The 19,972-nt window shown below is 39.1% G+C and overlaps 1 protein-coding gene across 1 annotated transcript in view; it reads left to right on the top strand.

Annotated features, from left to right (window-relative positions):
- Positions 1–19,972, top strand: part of LOC109037911 (homeobox protein C15) — a 76,593-nt gene that overhangs the window by 34,495 nt on the left and 22,126 nt on the right. The window contains exon 2 of the mRNA XM_019052770.2: positions 10,532–10,760. Coding sequence (XP_018908315.1) covers positions 10,532–10,760 — 229 coding nt within the window. The remainder of the gene's footprint in view (positions 1–10,531; positions 10,761–19,972) is intronic.

The following is a 19,972-nucleotide window of genomic DNA, read 5'->3' as shown; positions in this document are numbered from 1 at the left end:
GCCTACAAAATATAGATGAAAAAATGTTTTCGATTGTCGAAGCTATAATTGAGGTTAAAAAGTTGATTTTTGGTAACTTTACCTCATCAAAAAAAAATCCCTAGATTTCCTGAAAAATCCCTAAATCCCTGGAAATTCCGGAAAATCCCTAAATCTAGGAATAAACCCTTAGACATCGGATGGCTGTTGGAAGCATTAGAGTCAACATTTGAAACGCTGCTGCAGAATTTGCCGGGAGTATAATCGAGTGTTGAAAGTCAGTAGAATTGAACAATGTAATAATTGCTTTCCGAAATAAGCGTTATAATAAAAAAAACAACGAATCTGAACTGTTAATACTGGAACACACCTTCTGTAAATGTACCTTGCGAGAGATAAGTAAAAAAATAGATGTACTGGAGGAGAAGTGCTTCTCCACAGAGTTTGAAGAAGGAAAAAAAATGCCCAAATTTACTTACTTCAGCATTTTCGGCAAAATCACTGCAATTTCCGAACCTTTTTCTGGCCAGGGGCCAAAATTAAATGATTATGAAGGGCCACTTAGATGTTGTAGATAAAAATAGGACTGTTGAAAAAGTCGCCGTTTTCAATAAATATGTTCCCGGAATGGAAGAGTTAGGTTAAAAAATTCCCATGAGCCGAGTGCCGTAGGTTAAGGGCCCGTTCGCCAAAACTAATCGGAACTGTATGAATGAATTGCTCCTTTTAAAAATCAAAACAATATCGAATTGCGATATATTACACAGTTAAGATAGGGCTATGTCCTGTCGTAAGCGGCGACATACAGTCGATATCATTTCAATAATCGCCCCAATGGCCACGATAGTTGTTAGACGTTTACGGTTTCCCTGGTAACCTTTGTTTGCTATCAGCTGATATCGAGTAAATGACTAGGAAGCTCCAACCCAGTGGTTAAAGCTTCCTTAACCGCGAAAACTTTAAAATTCAAATTTTCAAATTTTGAACGTAAAGTACATTTTTTCCATCACGAGATAAAAGCACAAACAAGTTTTGAATTGTTGACTGTATCACCATGATTCCAAAAATACAATACACAACATAGCATTGACTAACAATAAAACAGTATGCAATAAAATAAAGTCATGACAAGGAACATAGCCGAAAATGGCGCCGATTCCCATCAACCAACGCGCGGTCTCTACAATGTAACATGCTGCATTGATACTCCCCAGCTGGGACCGTCCGGAATAGCAGCTCTAGTGCAAGCACCAGAGCCGCTAAAATATAACAAAATAAAGTACAAAATAAAAAAGGAAAAACTGCATGACACATGTATCGTAGTGAGCATTCCATGTTTGTTCTACCTTTATCTCATAATTGATTAATGCATACTTACGCATAAGTGGATCTGCTCGACAAACAGTCTAAGGAAGACTTCGTCAGTATTGACCAACATAGTGAAGACTTGACAGTGCTACTCAATCGTTGAAGATTTTGAATCAATCGACACTTAACTCTGTATGGCATGATGTGACAGTTTCGTTACTGCGTATTTTTGGGGGTTTTTTTTTCTAAAATAGAATCATTCCTTTGAGGCGTGATGTTCCAAATTTGTATTAGTGTTTTCTTTTTTGGAAACTTGAATACCAAAATTTTGAAATTTATAGAAAAAAAATTGGAACCGAATTTTTTTACAGGAGCTACGACATATATTGGTGTCTCTCAGAAGCCGAATTCCGAAATTAATTTATGCCGAAGAGAGTTAACTTTTCGGTGAACGATATTACCATTCAATTTGGTAGGCGTCAAATCGCACTCTAGACTTCCCTCCCGTTAGTGCCAGAAAACTGTCAACTCGAACATAAAGCTCCAAATGAGCTTTCAACAGGTCTGGAAATAATTCAAGCTTAATTTTCAGAATTTGAGCTCGTTATTGTCAAAATACTCTAGCGTTACAAAACCACGCGAGGCAAACTTCGACAGCATTTCAACTTTTAACTGAAAAACGCTCAATCAGCCGAATGCTCCCGAACAGAGAACTTGGCCCGAGCCGAGTGGCTAATCGTTGAGTCACTTAACAGGGCAATAAAAAAATTCCAATCTAGACCAGTTTGCCCATCGCGTAAGTGCGTAAAGCGTTTAAATAATATCTTCGGATGTAGAAGCGTTTTATATAAATATGTGAGTCTTTTGTGAGCGTATTTAACTAAATGGACCTCTTTCACTTTACGTTGCGCCTCCGTTCGCCGCCTATTCATTTTGATTATCTCTCCTTCATTTGCCTATATTAAGTGAGTGGTAGGTAGTGCCAATTTTTAAGTCAATATCGAGACGATAAAACTCTTTCTTTTTGCTGGAGCTTTTTTTATTTTTTATCTTTTAATTTCGCTTATTAAGGTCTCCACTTGGGCGGCCGTCAATTCGTGAGTTATCTCGTTATTAAACTGCCCGAAGTCTCGAGACGGATGATTTGCTATTTATATACCGTCACGATTTTATAAATTCGTGTGCTGCCCGTGAAGTTCACTCACATAGCAGCGGGCTGATTATTGAAATTGATAGACAAAGCGATGGACAAAGCAGACATAGGGAGTATGGAAAGCTCTTATTGGTCGAGGTGGGTGGTTCTCAATAGATCAAGGAAGAAAATGACGGATTAACTATAGGGTCTCTCGTGAGTTGCCATAAGTTAGCGTATTACCCACCTTCCTCGTCCATTGCGACCACCTGTTTTACCACCAGCACCAATAGAATCCCTACATATCCCTTTTGTCCTCTTTGTCTATAGCTTTGTCTATCAGTTTCAATAATCGGCGCGCTGGACTCTGTCTCCGAACAGCCGTGGGGGAAGAGCGTCAGATAATCGATCTTTCTCTCAAGCCTAACCCCCCCCCCCCCCCCCCATGATTTTGAGAATGAACGTCAATGGAGGACGCCTCGACTTATATTTTTTACCCCTTTCAACCTCTCACCCTCCTTTTGAGTTTTTTTTTTTTTTTTTTCAAAAAAAAGTCCGAGATCCTCCTTCATGCACCTGAGTGTCTAACGTCATTTCCATTGGTAATTTGGAAAACGCCACACGCTCATTTTTTTCGAGATTGAATTTTTGATTGACGTGGATTCTACATGGGCGTCAGCGGCGTGGCGTGCTTTGCGATACATCGATTGTTATGCCATTTAAACCTAAGGAAAAGGATCGATAAACAGGGTGTTCGCAGCGAACACCTTAATAATCGATTCTTTACCACAGGCTTAAACGGCACAACAATCGATATATCGCAATTCACGCCACGCCACTGATGGGTGTGGATTCTCCCATCCGATAGGAACATGTACGCTGAAATATTTGCGCGTAAAATTTTCCTCAAAGTATACCTTGTGAAAGGATTTTAATCGGGCAGGAACAGGAAAAATCCCACATCTCGATTTCATTTTTTGCTCACGGGATATCCTACTTTTTTAGTATTTTTACTTTCTCGCTCCCCTAGGGTAGAGAGGAAGTATTGTCATCCTCCAAGAAAAAAAAAAAAAAAAAGTTGAAATTTCATCATTTCTAGACGTTTTAAGGTCCCAGGAGTCAAAATAACCATACTTGAAAAAATGTGTGTCCGTCCGTCCGGCGTCCCCCAAATCTGTCTACAGCGATATCTCAGAATCTATCTGTTCGATTTCATTCAAAATTCTCACAGAACACCATATTTATGGTCTCCTTATGCACGTCCAACGATTTTGGGGTACGCTAAAATTTGGGGGGGCTAGGGTCAAATTGGGTTAAAGGTCCATTTTCAGCAAAATCACACGGAAAGCTCATTTTGAGGGACCGTAAATTTTGAAAAATGCCTTTAATTCTTTAAAAGTGGGCATCAAGCACATCACCTGGGTCATTAATTTAAGTTCCTAAAAGATCTTTGGACTAATCTCAAAATTCAAGGGATTACGAGGCCCAAAAGTAGGGCACTTTGCTCCGCGACATCACACAAACAACTCATTTTCAAAGACTGTAAATTTGAAGAAAAATGCCTTTCATTTCTTCGAAAGTTGGCATAAGAGCACCACCTGGTTCAATAATGTAAGTTCCTATGAGGTCTTTGGACTAAACTAAAAATTGAAGGGTTACGCGTCATATAGCGAGGAGAGCACTTCGGTCACACGGAGAGCTCATGGACTGTAGATTTTGAAAAAATGCCTTTAATTCTTTGAAAGTTGGCTCAAAAGCACCATCTGAGTCATTAATTTAAGTTCCTAAAGGATTCTTGGACTAATCTCATAATTGCAGAGGGGCCGATAGGAAACGCTCAATTCTCTGATAAATGAGTCGGAACGCTTCTAGATAATAGCAGCAAACGCTTTGAGTCAGGTGAAACCTAGGAATTCAAATGCATTATATAATGCATCATATACTATTTCCAAAATTACTCCGTAGGTATACACCAAGCAAAATTAGACAACTAATTAGGTAGGTAAGTACTTACAATATATAGTTACTATTAGTCTTCAAGCTGACGCAAGAACTGACACTTACATCTTTATTAAATACTAATATGTTTGTTGTTAATGAATTTAGAATCCCGGCAGATTCCATCTTTCGCGGTTCCTTTTTACGAGGTACTAAGCACAAATATAATATAATAATACGGCACAAATATGACTGATTTAATGCTTGTTACTTAATAAAGGAGGTTATAAATTGTTAGAACCCGAGGTTTGGTTGAAGGAGATGGCGCTCTCAGCGCTCTCTATTGTTTTCGCTTTGAATTACAGGGATACGCGGTAAGGAGATGGCGCTCCTGGCGGGCGTGTGGTGAACCTTCCAGCAGGTAGATTCGCCCGCCAAATTTAAAATTTGGGAGATGCTAAGCGAAAACCGTTTAGATTTAAGACTATTTGAACATCGAATAGTCATTCTACCCATTCAAGTAGATATTTGATGGCTTTTGACCGTGCTTAAGGAGAGATTATAATATAAAATCGTATCTGAAGTATGATGTCAATGAATCTAATGGATCCTAATGAATCGTAGAAAAGCTAAGATTTTTACGGATCGCCATCTTTGACAGGAGACTTTGTTAATCAATTACATATTTAATTGAAGATGCCTCATAAAATCAACAAGTCGAGGCCGAATATATGAATTCATCACATATCGCGAAGACATTTACAATAAAGTTCAGTGGTTTGAATAAAAATTTCATAACTATTATCCTGTGATCAAAATTCCAATCAAACTTTATGATTTTGTAAAATTGGCAGTATTTTTCTAAATATTCCAGCAAAAGTGTCTATGCCGGCGCGAAGCGCCGGCTCGAGCGAGAAAGTCCCGTGCGGTCCCCGCACCAATCCGCTAAGCGGATGGGGGGGGGCGAAGCCCCCCAAATGCCGGCGCGTAGCGCCGGTACGCGGCGCGAAGCGCCGCGCATAAATTGGCCGGAGGCCAATTTTTTTTTTTTAAAGAGAGAGAACGAATGATTTTACAAAACAAGTGCAAAATGTAGATCAGAGCTACATATTTTCTTCAAAATCATTATCACGAGTTTTAAGAATCATTTGGGATCATCTGAATTGTAAACATTAATTTATTTGCTGAGGAATATTTTATAATTTCTGCTGTAAGAAAGATCAAAAATATGATTTCCGGAAGGTTTTCCAAGAAACATAAAGTAAAGTTTCTAAACAGCCAAAATTCCAAAATCCGGTCGTGAATTGGAAAAAACTAGGTATACATTCACTTCAAAGCTCTTTTTTAGGCCTGAAAATATTAGCTATGTTAATATTTTTAAGGCCCACCGGAAGCTTTAGTATAGGAAAAGGGAGATATTTCTCTTCTTTGCAACTTATATATTTTTACACATTTTTTTGTCTTTTCTGGAAATTTAGATTTATTAAAGAAGAGAGGTTTTGCATCTTCGATGATCCTTTCAGAAATTCAGGATATTCGTAAGCTAAATTCGTCGGGGTAAAAAAAATCGGAACGCTCAATTTTAATGAGAAAAAAATGAAGCACTTTTTTTATCATTTGATCATGCCTCTTAAGGCAGGGGGTTGAGCTGTGCAGTAGTCAGGTGGTCCGCACTTTTTCCATGCAACTGGTAAGGGAGAAATGAAAAACGGCAAAACCTTTTAAATTACGACAGCCTCGAAGCCCATCAAATATATTAGATTCCCCGTGATACCCGCTTTAGATTATAGCAAGCTCATAAGTTTCCCGGCCGAGAAATGCTTAGTAATAAGAAGGGAAACTTTCAGAACATTTGACGGGTATACATAAAGTTGAGAGGAACCTTTTTCCCTTGCCGGAGCGTATGAGTTTGCATTTTAATTTTTTTGATTGCTGCCGTCTCTTTCCCCTAGCACTCCGGTTGCTTTTTACAGCTTAACTCGTGCATGTTCCAGACTTGAGCTCGATGCTTGAAAGTTTTTACCCCTCTTTAAAGGTATCTTTCCAGAAAAGGTCACAGCGGTTTGCGTCATTCCACCATTTTTCATAGTTAAACAGCTATTTATACGTGTAAATGTTCATCGAAAACGAGGAAAAAGCGCCCGAAACATGAAGCAATTCGCAAAAAAATTTAGCGCGCATGTTCTGACTCTCATCATGTTTGCGTGCAGACGCAGTGAATGTTCGTGCGGCAAAAGAAAGTTGCCTAAAACATGAGTGGATTTGCAAAAACTTTGACGTGAATGTTCGATCTCCCCGAAATGTGCGTGCGCGAGAAATGAAATGTGTTTGGACACATATTTTTCCTCATTCATTTAAGTGCATGTTTTTGCTCGGAAATTAGACTACCTAACTGGTAAGCTTGAGAAGCATCGCATTTATGCTGGATTTTTTAAGTAAAAGACTAAAAAAAGTATACCGTTGATTTAAACTTACTTTGACATTAATGATTGCCCCCGGTTGCCAGCACGAAACTAATCGTAAGCTTCAAAATATTTGAAAAAGAAATAAAAATTGTCTATTCTTTTCCATTAAATAACGAATATTTAAATACCGAATCGTTGAAAGTGTCTCGTCGTGGGGGCCTCAACTATTTATGGTAGAACTGGCATGTTACGTATCGCATTTACAATTTTTTTTTTTTTAATTTTCACTCGCAAGCAAAAAAAGAGAAGAAGTAGATAACATCTCTTGCGCATGAATCTAGGGATCTCCATAAAAAATATTTTTAAAAAATTAATATAATTTCAATGACGTTTCTTGCAATGAAAATAAGATTTGGCTCCGAAGATAAGTATCCTATTTAATGCAAAAATAGACTCCTCCGTCAAATTTAATTGAAAGTTTTGGCGACTGAATCATCATTTTATATTCGAGGAGGTATCTGCATTTGTTTGGCTTAAATCAGGTCAGAATTTGCGGAGATTTTAGGTAACGCAATCGATGCGACGATCGCACGCCAGTTTGACCTCAGCCGAAGAGCGGGACAAATCCACCTAGATGACTTTTTTAAACTCCTCATCAACCACATCAATAAAAATGCCGGAATCACAATTGTGCCTCTTTAAGTACGCGCCTTATACCTAGTTTTAAATTCAATATCTGAGGAAAACTCGATTTTCAAATTTTGGTCGCAAGTTTGCGCTCTCCTCGTTGACACTATAGGATACTCGTGGCGTCGCAAAATGGTGGGAGCCAACAGGAGAATCAGGACATTTTTAAGAAACTTTAAAAACTAGTCGACGCGGAAACAACCAGACCACGTATCTCGTTTTCGCTGTTAAAAATCTCCGCTCCCATTCGATTTTTTTGAAGGAGAACAAATCAATAATAGTTCTTGAAATTTTTACAGAGTCTTCTTCGCATAGAAATAAAAAAAAACACGTAAGTTTTCCAGAATTGACATTGAGTAGTTTTTCATTTAAAAAATGAATTACATTGGTGAAAAAAACACTTTGAATCTAGAGTCCAGACTCTTGAAAACATTGACAAGAAAAAGGACTCTTGATTCTATCAGATTTAAGCTTAAATCAAAAGGAAATCCGCTCAAATTAAGAGACTTGGTCCTTGATTTAAGCTTAAATCCGATTGAATCAAGAGTATTTTTTCTTGTCGATGTTTTTAAGAGTCTGGAATCTAGATCCGATGTGTTTTTTTTTTCCAGTGTATGAAAGGAATTCTACGACGTCGCAAACAGAGGTACGTGGTTTGGTAGTTTCACGGTTGTTATATCTTCGCTTTAATATTGGCTCCATTGCCTTTCTATTTAAATACAAAAAAGCATAAGATTTTGCAGTTTACTGAAAAAATGTCATAATCGACCTCTCGAAATGTCTCGCTCCACTTAGCGCCACTGTGCTAGGAGAGAATATTAAGACAGGGCCACTCATTTCTCCGCGGTCCTGTTCTCGGCGCGGACGAGAGAATGAAGCTTGATGGATGAGCTTTGGAAGACACGATGGTGGGGGAGAAGACTGCGGGGAGGGGTAGGGGGGTCGCTAATTGAGCGGCAGCGCTTGGGGAGGGGCTCAGGGGAGGGGGAGGAGATGAAGCGATGAGATATCAATCTGGAGAATCATGTCTACACAACTACTCGCCGAGCAGGAGTCGCCGCCTCGCCGCGCCGCGCCGCCGGCCGCCATTTTGAATAGCTTTCATAATTGCCTTATGTATTTTATGGTGGCCCGAGCGAGGGCTGGGAATACTGCCGGGAAGCCAATGGTTAGTCGCGCCAAGGGAGTTCCTTTGTGACCTTATTCGAGGATCCCAACTCCTGCCGTCAGCGCCGTTGGTCAAGAGCTTCACTGAAAAAAAAATCTCGGTGTATTTACTAAGAAAAGGGTAAAATTACCAAGAATTCAGGGTTCTATTTGATCCCAGTTTTTTCTTGGTAAAATTACCATTTATGAAATTGGTAATTTTACCGAGAAATCTCGGTAACGTTATTGAACTTTTCCGGTAATTTTACTGGACCTTGGTAAAAATCCCAATATTTTTTATCGACTGTGCTAGAATTACTGAGATAAAATGGCAAAGTTACCGGGAATTGATTACCAATAAAAATGGTATTCTTACCTGAAAAAACAGTAAAAATACCGGTTTTTAGGTAAGCTTACCAGTCTGTCTTGGTCAAATTACCAATAATTGGTAAAGAAGTGAGATGGTAAAGGTACCAACGGACCTTGGTAAAAACGCCGAGAATTTTTTTTTAGTGCGAATCAAGAATGTTTCTTAAATATCTTTAAAAACAATAATACATAGATATATGTACACTATGGAAGAGAACATAAATATAAAATAAGATAAAAAAAGGCGGGGACGAGGCTGAAAAGACGAAATAATTATTAAAACACGGGACGTTTCGGCCGGTCTCCCGGTCATCATCAACTGTCGAAAAATAATTAAAGAATCAAAAAAAAAAAAAAAAAAAAAAAGCTAAAAAACAAAGTTGGTGCTGGTCAGTGCTGTCAGTGCTGGTCATGGCAGTGAGAACACAAAACAATGAAATTTATCATAGATGTTTCTTTAAAACAGGGGAAAGTTGAAATATGTCTCACGAATGGCTTTGAACCGTTTAGGGGGATAAGTTATGGTGCTTTATAACTTCGTGTGCGATTAAGTCATTCATCAATAATTTTAAAAACATTTTTGAATGATTAAAATTAATTTGAAGACACTATAAGTTCTACTGTAACTTTTTTCAAATTTCCACAAAGTTTTATGGAATTTTTTTCGAAGCGCATCCAAAAATAAGTTTTAAATATATTTTTTGTACACTTTCAAAATGGCGTTGAAACTGGATTTCTCAAAAGCATCTCTGTAATTGTATTTCTCTTGCTTCAAAAAAAGCACACGCGACATTTTTTCAACATTTGAAGTAATTTACCACGAGTAAAAAAGAGCAAATAATTTTCTGAATTGGTAAAATTTTGTTTCACCTATCTTCTAAAAATGTGTTTCTGAAAGAATAAAATGAAAATTCTTTCGACGAACTTGTGTTTTGGTGTGCTTGATGGATGGTGAAAGTATACGAAAGCACGTCACTCCGATTGCGATGTTGCAAATTTCTAGTCACACATCACGTCTTTTTATGGCCGGTAATCGTCCTTCATAGAATAAATGAGTTGCACCTCTTACGATGCTCGTGATGAATTTCAGACCCAAAATACGAATAAAATGGGGGAAAACTTAAAAAAGGAAACTTTCATTTTTTCCTCCTCAAAAAACAGGAAAGCTGAACTCCTAAATTGTTCGGAGAAAAGAAGTCGAGCCCAAAATATGATCTCATAATCTGTGTGAAATTCATGGAAGTCTCAAATAGGAGGAAATATCGGTGTCATGAAAAACGGCAATGAACATGGAAAGATTCATAGTTTTCAAGGAATAATAGAACTATTTGATACCTTTCACAGAAGTGGATCCAATTACAGTAACAACGTTGGACATCGAAAAAAATACGCATAAAACTTTTGAATTGTGACATTACTTTTTTCTCCTGTCTGGTTTTTGTTAATTTGAATGTACCAAAATGGATTTAAAAAAATAACAAAAAAATAGCAAACAGAAAACAGCGCGCGTGTAATATGAAATTTCACGACTTCCAGTAATTTGAACATGCTTTTGTCTCTTTTCCAGCAACATTCCCGATGACCAGGCGGATAGGACACCCTTACCAAAACCGGACGCCGCCTAAACGGAAGAAGCCTCGAACCTCATTCACAAGGCTACAGATTGCAGAATTAGAGAAAAGATTCCACAAGCAAAAATACCTGGCATCAGCAGAACGAGCTGCTCTAGCAAAAACTTTGAAAATGACTGATGCTCAAGTTAAAACGTGGTTTCAAAACAGGCGCACGAAATGGAGGTGAGTTATTCTTTGATTTATTTATCCCTGTTAAAATCAAATTACTTCGACATGAGCACTGGTCTCTATTGACCTGCTTCAAAAATATTATTGAGGTGGGCTCAGAGCTTACCGGAAAAATGGAAATTAAACTTACTTACGCTACACAGTGGATCGAGTCAATGGGAGGAGTCGGACAAGAAATTTAAAAAAGTTGTAAAATTTTACGTTCATCTCGTCACAATTTTGATTTTAAGGGGTGGTTGTTACAGAAAATTTTACGAGAAAACAAATCAGACCACTTTTAAAACATAAAAATTTCATATTAATAAATATATATGCTTTTGAAGTTTTTAAATCATGTCCGATCTCTCCCATTGTCTCGATCCACTGTGCGCTATTTAAAAATATATATCTTAAAAAAGAAAAAGAAAAGAAAATAAAAAATGCAATGCAATTTACGCAGAAGAGTTAAATTTGATGGTTCCCGGTTTTTCCATTGTTTTCTGTGCTAAATTAAACGAAAACTACACAAATAACATTTAACATATATAACATAAATTTGTGTTGCTTTGTATTTCACCACCCATATTAACCGGAAGTAACACAAGAACACTACAATATTTCTCTCTTCTTAATTGTCGTTTTGACCTTCCAGTCTTGATGGTCGCGTCGTTCGTCTCTATCTATATCGACTCGAGTCATTGATGTTCGGGGCGTTTATCGAAGGAAACATGGATTTCGTGCGGTGCGAACGAAACCCTTCGCAGAAACGACGTATCCGCAAAAGGTTTCCTCGCAGATACGCCCTTCTTGGCCCGAGTTCAAATGGAACACCTTGTTAACACGTCGCGGTCGTTTTTCTCTCGGTCAGATGAAAGGGACGCGGCGCGCGGCCGAAACGGCCCAAAAGGAATCGAACAAATCGGAAATGAAATAAAGCTTTTAAAATGCTGAAGAAACAAATGGGACGATCAGGTCATAAATCAGAAGGCGAACACGTTCCTTGCGCCGGTGCCAGGTTGAGCCGGGACTCCGACTTCGGGCGCTTTCCACACACGTAATCGGGGCGCCGCACAGTGGACCGTGCCAATAGACAAAATTCGGAAACTTTAAATGCTTATAACTCTGCTTGTACAGAACTTTGAGGCTCTAAAAGTGGCTCCACTTGTTTCCTCGTGAAATTTTCTTCCCTTATTTTCTCCCTTTTTATCTCCTTGCTCGTAAAAAAATGGTGTATGTGTCGACGGTTTAAGTCCGCAACCACGTACCTCGTCAACGTCCAAGACATCAACCAACGTCGAAGACTTTCTGTCATACTTTATTTTTTAAATGAAAAACTGTTCAACGGCAATTTTTAGAAACTGCGTTAATTTCAAGGAATAATGACGATTTGTTCTCCTTAAAGTTCATAGGTTAGCTAACATTTTGTGCAGAAGTATAACCACGCGTTGTAGGCGTAACAAAATTCAATAGAAACCCATCATTCAATCTCATTTGCTGAAGGTGTAAACGAATTCCAAATGTTGCGTGTTACCTGAAGGTTAACCCCTATTTTCACGTAAAACCCTCGCAAAAACATGTTCTCATGAACATGCAAGAGCATTTTGATTGACACTGTTGGAAAAATACAGGCATGTAGCTTTTCATGTTCTCACAATAGCGGTGCGAGCTTTTCAGGGACATGAGGGCTCTGCTTTTTTTTCTTACCTTTATTTTACCTTTTTATACCTTTTTTTGCTCGGAACCAAGAAAAAGTCACTCATAGGTAATACTGAATCTCATGTTAGCCTGAGCCTCTCAGTTCAACTTTCTGCCCAAAGTTCGGAGAATCCTCGACGTCAGCGCGAGTTTCATTGCACCAAGCTGGCAACTTTAAGTTGAGGCGCAGATCCTTGCGGTGTGGCAGGCCCTGGTCTTATTTACCTTCGCTGCGCCTTGCAAAGTTTGCGAAGCTTTGCGGTAAAGTCCGTCAAATCCTCAGTTAGAACCTCCCTTAATACCGCTGGAACTCATTCAATTAAATTCAGACATAAGCACTTCCGAATAATACACATTGCTCTTGAGTAGTTTCTATTAGGGATACAGTAACCACTAAAATGGCAACGCAACTTGCGCTGAAAAAGCATCTCGGAAAATTACCTCTCGTCAATATCAATACCCAAAAGGTACCTAACTCCACTTTAGTATTTTCGACATCACTGGAAAAACGCGCGTCAGCCCTATTGATTCCAATGTGAATCGCAATTTTTGAAACTCCGCATCTCATAACCGTCGCAGGATAGGACAATCAAATTTTTCACACACACGAACCGTTAATGGAGATTTTGAAAACGCCAATAATTCAATTTTGCCAAAAATGTGAGTGAGGTAATAACCTTTTGGCTTTGGGGTAGCGATATGATGCATGATGAAAGTCTTCAACATTTTTCTACGACGTAGATGAAAAAGCAAATCACACCCAGGTAATTTGTTCTTTATTTTTGTTTCATTTATCGATAAATCCACGCAATAATTTTTCATGAGCTCTGGGTCTGAAATTTATAAAGACGCAATATTTCAGAATCAACAGCTTGAAACTCAACACATGTTAAAATGCTATTCAAAATATGAGAGGTAAATAGTACACGCATGATATGATTAGTCTCTGAGAATTCCCACTAAAAAAATAGACAATCCAATAAAACCTGCTAAATGACGGCAGTAAATAACAAATACAAAACTGAAATTGGGCGTTGAGCCCCCGGCTCAACGCTGAAATAGTCAAATGAAATTAAAACGAGCATTTACGGAGATAAAACTCTACCCCGTGACAATTAGCCGATTAAACTATAACGAGTGCAGCGCAACTCTTTAAAACACACGGCTTTGATCGGGATAAAAACATAGGAAAAAGCAGGCAGATAGTTGGGACTTGCATTTCGTTGCCTGTCACTTAGCGCGTATCGGTGGACTGGTTTCATTTTTCACCCCCAGCCTCCCCTTATTGAACTAGATATGAGGTTTAGTGCCGGGCCGCTAGGCTAGGGACATCCGATAAAATCGAATCTATCCGTCGGGGTGGTGGCTCCATTCAGTTATGCATAACGATTCATCGCGCAGCAATAATGCAGCACGGCTCGGCGATAAGTCAACGATGGAAATTCGGTTAAATTGAGAGCTCTTTGAACACAAATTATCCCGAAAGCCTCTGTTGATTGGGTGGGACTGCGGGAGGGGGGGGTCCTCTAATGCGGGGTGTACATGCAGGTATGTGGTGGTGTTCGGAGGGGTGAATATAGATTAGGGGGGATTTGGGGCTACGCGGTGCGGCTTACGTCGGCTTGAAAACCTCCCCATATTGAATTACATTCGGATTAATACCTGTAACGAGTTTATGATTCCATTCCACCCCACCGCCCTCCGTGCTGCTCGTTGGATGGTGACCGTAGAACCGACCAAAAATGAGAAAAATAGGATGAATTCCGAAATAATCAGATTCAGTAAAATAAAAAAATGGGTTGGAGCACTTTGTGATATGACCCGAGAAATAAATTAGCAGATATAGTTTTTTGTAAATTACTATCGATCCTTTTTTTCGTAAAACTAGTGCAAAAAGCAAAATTCTCAAAATTTGTAGCTGAAAGGGCAACAATCCACTCTGATAGGGCCTATTTATACTTTGCTACCTCTGATTCTATGCTCCTCGTGATGCATTTAATAGTAAACTTTTAACATTTTTCTGTGACACAAATGCCAAGTAAGCTTTTAAACAAGATTGCCAAATTTTGTAGTTTTTTTTACTATTCTGGGTCATTTCGTGTCATAAGTTCGACATATGTTCTACATATGTTCGCGGTGTACATGGATTACAACGTCTTTTGGTTTCATGTTTCGGCGATCATACACAAGATGACACAGCGTTGTCAGCTAAGAGACTCTGGATGCAGTCGATCGTTGATAGACTTCATTAGTGTACGCTTTCTATTAGCTAATTACCGTTTAATTTATGACGCACGATAAAACCACAATTACCGCGGTAAATATTCGATTACATTTTCGCCATAAGATTACGCTTTAATCAGTAAAATAAACCTTCATTGATATTCCTCCACTTAAATATTACTCTAATAGATCGCTAGAAAAGGAAAGAATAATTGAATCACTAATGAGAAATTATGTTTTATCGTTTATGCCTAGATCATCCAAAAGTTCAAAATTTCCATCTGAGGGATTCAATAAATTAAACTTCCTGGAGAAAATTACAAGTCTCAGACAGAAATTTTACACGAATTTTCTTTCTGTCCTCATACAACTGTCTGAAAATCAGCCCTGTAAAGCGAGCTCTTTGGTCGTAAAGTACTGCAAATTTTAGATAAGTAAAGAATTTAGTTCGCAGGGTGTCCTCGGATTTTTTACGTGTAAACAAAATTGCGCTCATTTCTCATTTGGAGGCGGTATTGAAAGCGTTTCGTAAGCTTACCCTGTTCTCTACGACAAGTGATCACAAAGAAGTGGATCTGTGAGTGACCTTATCCGCTGATCTATTGGCAAAATGAACATCTTCTTCTCTCACGAGATCGTTCATAAATATTTCCATCAAACAGACTCATGCAAAGGGTAGATCTGTAGAAAGACTTAGTAACTGAATAAAATGGTCGCCATACTGTTCAGCGCAAGAGGAAATCTTCCCTTAAAGGGCCAATAAACGCATATGAGGGCAACATACCCATTTTATACGATTGTTTCTCAAGTTATACATCAAACGGATTTATTCAGAGATTCTAAAATCCGGTGAGGGAGACTAGATGTTAATCCGTACTCTTTAGTGTAGGAGGGATCGGCCCTTGAAGGGCCCATAAACACACACGAGGGCGGAGTCACCAGAGTTCGCGATACAAATGGAATTTGCACGGGAGAGAGGGAGAGGCTCCAAGCACAACTTTGATAAATCGAGAGAACAAGGAAGATTAATTCGAGCCGGAGAGAAGGCACGCTGGTGGCGTAATAAAACTTGCGCATCGAATCAAGCCAAACGGTGGCGCTGAATAAATAAAAATCAATTTTTACCGGCGGAAAAAGTTTACGGCGAATTTGATTGCCTCGAGCCGGGGCTCGGGGGGCGGGGGGCGGGGATGAAGGGTCTGGTCTTGGCTCTGCGCGGCAAGATTAAAACCAGACATGTTCCGGCGGCATTCATCATCTATTAAATACAAGTTGAACAATGAGGTTGCTTTTTGTCATGAAATTGTTTGGGGAGGCTCCCGCGAGGGGGGTTCGCCGGCGCTGCGCGAGGCGGGGCGGCGCGGGCGGGGTAGGTTAATTTGATAACATTTTACCACCCCTGAGAGAACGAGAAGTCACACTCCTTCCGTCCCCTCAGGCTGTTGCCGGCATGTGTGGCAAGTTTAAATCTCTCGAAACAATGGAATACTAGACTTGGTGAGAAATTAGGTATTTTAGCACATGCTTTCTTATCAAAATTTCACGCAGGACACATTGCACTTATCAAAAACTTATGAGCGTAGTAAAAGTATGAGAAGTGTTAACGTGTCTATGATGACGTCACATCAAACGAAAAACTACGGACACTCGCAGAAAGTTATGTGACGGACCGACAGCTCCCGATAGGCAACTAAACTAACTTTGCGGTAATGCAGGAAGTTTCATTATAAATGTAGGCGCATCAAGCGTAAATTACTTAATCATGTTTCGCATTGTAACCAATGGACAACTAGACATCAGGATGAGGAACTAAGCATTTCAGCATATCTCAGGCTACTGGATTCCCGTCACATGACAGGAACAGTTGCATGATATGAGCAACGATGGCGCAGGCGCCTATCAGATCGATGTTTAATTCCTCTTTTTGTATAAAAAGCTAGAGTCGTAGTAAGGTTAAGTATATGTTTATGATGATAAAAAAAATATACATGTTAAAACTGAGACGTTTCATAGCATCACAACTCAATTTTAAAGCGGCAAGAAAAAGAGAGAAAAATCAAACGAAAAGGAAAAACAAGAAAAATCTACCATCATCCACCATCATTATTGCAAAACTGAGATTCTAGGCTATAAAATGATAGCTGATCGGCCAAAAGCTTTCATCGCATGGATTCTTCACTGGTTTAATAAAATAACCGAAAGTTCTGATCCGTGTAATCATGATCATCCGTGATATCACGAAGGGTCGTAAGGGATGATTTCGGGGGTTAGAAAGGCGGCGTAGCGATTCCGCGCACAGTTTTGCAACGCCCAACGGCCCGGTTCACTTAAGCTAAATTGGTCTAAAGACCGCAACCACCTATAACATCTGTGTAATGTCCTTTTGTCTTTAATACGGTCCCCGCCGCTATGAGCCGTAATACGCGCCGGCAGTTTACTTAAATGTTGCAGTTATTTCGAGTTCATATTTTGGATAACCCTCTTGCTCTTTCCCTCCGTCGTCGCAACCCCCGAGTCTCCTCCTCCCCCCCCCCGCCCCCTAGCCAGACCACCCCCGTTTTCGCGGGGCTTTGTTTTGCGGCGGTGACCGCACGAACCGCCCTTTTATTGAATTGACTGGGCGGCTCATCGCGTGGGGGAGGGGGGGGGGGGAGATTGAGACGCCGACAATCCAAGTCCCATCTCCTGTGCTTACGATCACTTAAGATGTGAGCTCTGAGAGCTCTCGTTCCCTGGTGAATCTGTTTCAGGTAATTAATTTAACTGCGTTCGGGTCAACTTGAAGCTCTTTAATCGGTCTCCTGGAAGGAAAGTCTATTTCAAACAGCAGCAGATCGCCTTCGGGATATAGTGTGAAGGAGATATGCGGGAGATACACATATTTTTGAGTCCAGGCAACTTTTTGGTTGACCTCTAAATGATAGCCGCTGATATTCATAGCCCAAAAATGATAATAATCACTGGAAGTAAAATGGAACGAACAATACAAATGTACAAATATGAAGAACATATTTTAACAACGAATATTTGTACATCGATCTTCTAGAGTCAAATTCGTCAAATTTTGAGCGTTTGGTTGCGCGTATACACCTCGCTGCATCACAATAAAGGCACAAAATGTAAAAGAAAAAATTAAAGTGCTTTGGAAATCATTAAATTTATCATGGAAACACCAATATTTAAAAAAAACACACAGTATATTATTATTCTCCTTTGATAAATTTATAAATATTTTTTCCCATCACTTTAAATGAAAATAATCAATGCAGAATGTGCAAACATTTCAAAATCATGAATGAAAAAGCGCTGACTATGCGAGTATAAATATTAAAGCCAAACAGAGCGGAGCGGCGTGCTGCCAGCGCGAGAGGCTCACTGGCGCCTAAAAACCTAAGTGGATACTTCACGCATTGCACAATGCTTGAAGTATCCACTTAGGTTTGTAGGCGCCAATGCGCGTTTCGCGCTGGCCGTCCGCCCGCCGTACGGCGGCGCCTGGAGCAACTATTTAGCTGAGGCAAATATAGAGGTTTATCCAGTTCAGGTATAGCAAGGTGGGAATTTCTCGAAAGATAAAAATATTCTTAAAATGTATTAATATTCGTTCCAGTTCACATTTTTGTACAAATAATAACGTATAAATATTCGTATGTTAAAATATTCGTAAAAAGTGTTCTTTGAAAATGTATTTATTCGCATTTCAACCTCTACGTTAGAAATAAAATAATTTGTTGTAACATACGACAATAAAGAACTTTTTATCAACTAAAAATTTCTTATTCATTTTTCTGGGCCAGAGTTTTGTCGGGAAATACAAGCTTGACAAATCAGAATCACCGACAGACTTAAGTGAAGTCGTGACTATACTCTTGACTATTCGAGCCTTTCTAGGTTTACCGCCGAAGTAGAAACAACATAGCTATCTTTTTATCCCCTGCAGCATTTCAAATCCATCGAGGTTTTTTCATCGATTTACTTTATTAATTGTTCGGGTTTTTTGCTCATCGTTATAATTTTTTCTTCCTCTACGCCACCGATTTTTTTTTACATTTAAAGGACGCTTTTTTGTTCTATTGATCTCATCGGGGAGCTCAGTTCACATTTGACACACATTTCACTCTCGCTTATACTTACAGTTTTGTCGATTTATGAGCCTTTAAATCAGAGAGGATTTATTATAATGGGAATAAGTCAAATGTATCGTTTTAACTCCTCCGCATTGCATAAATCAAATATACGGTCGTGGGCGATAAAGTAAAGCTTTTACCGCTAAAAGTGAAACACTTACAAAATGAGCTAGATACTTGATCCGAGACTGGATGTGATGAAGCTAAGCAAGCATGGGTTAAAAATCAAACAAAAAAATTATATTAAATGTTCAATTTAATCGTTTTCCGAATTTAAATAAAAAAACAAATCTGCAGCGTATCGCTCATCTGCTAAATTTAAACACAGGAGCCTTCTGAGGCTACCAAACAAAATGAAACCGCACACCGGAAAAAAACACATTGGATCTAGAGTCCAGGCTCTCGAAAACATTGACAAGAAAAAATACTCTTGATTCAATCGGATTTTTGCTCGAATCAAAACGAAATCCGCTTAAATTAAGAGGCTTGGTTCTTGATTTAAGCTAGATTCTGATTGAATCAAGAGTACTTTTTCTTGTAGATGTTTTAAGAGTCTGGACTATAGATACAATGTTTTTTTTCCAGTGTACGTTAGCTATTTAGGAATTCCCAACAACTAAAATTCATGTTTTATGAGTCAATTGAGGGGTCGTAGAGGTTTGTCTGTAAATTCTATCGATGATTTTTGTTAGTATCTGGGACCCCAATCTTGTCCCGAACGCAATTTTCAGCACCTCCGAGAAACCCGATTGTACCTCTGAGATAAAGGACGGTCGAGCTGCCATTCAAATACTCATTAATATCATTTCCAACCAATTTCGTCAACCACCATCTCATTACGGAGATAAAATCTAGGAGCTTCCTGTTCCTCCTCTCAGTTTTATTTCATTGTTCCCCTTCTCTCATTCCGAGTTGCCGAAGTCCCTTAATTTATATTGTGTTAACCGGACGACAAGTCTGTTATGACAACTATTTGTCTACAATTTCTCATTGTCGTGGCTTCCTCACATATGTAATTATTCTTCATTTTTGAGGCGCGCGTGCGATTTCGGAGTAAGTGTGTAGGATGTGGATCAGGACATTTCACAACAACCATATTGTCGCTTCAAATAGGAGCACCAGATCCGTTTTGGCACGGTCAATGAATTTGCGAAATTCAGCTTAATCTTTTCATTTTTTAGT

This window comes from Bemisia tabaci, chromosome 4 (genome assembly GCF_918797505.1).
Source record: "Bemisia tabaci chromosome 4, PGI_BMITA_v3".
In the NCBI taxonomy this organism is placed as follows: Eukaryota; Metazoa; Arthropoda; class Insecta; order Hemiptera; family Aleyrodidae; genus Bemisia; species Bemisia tabaci.
The sequence above is the reverse complement of the archived record's forward strand: the minus strand, read 5'-3'. Positions and strand labels throughout refer to the sequence as shown.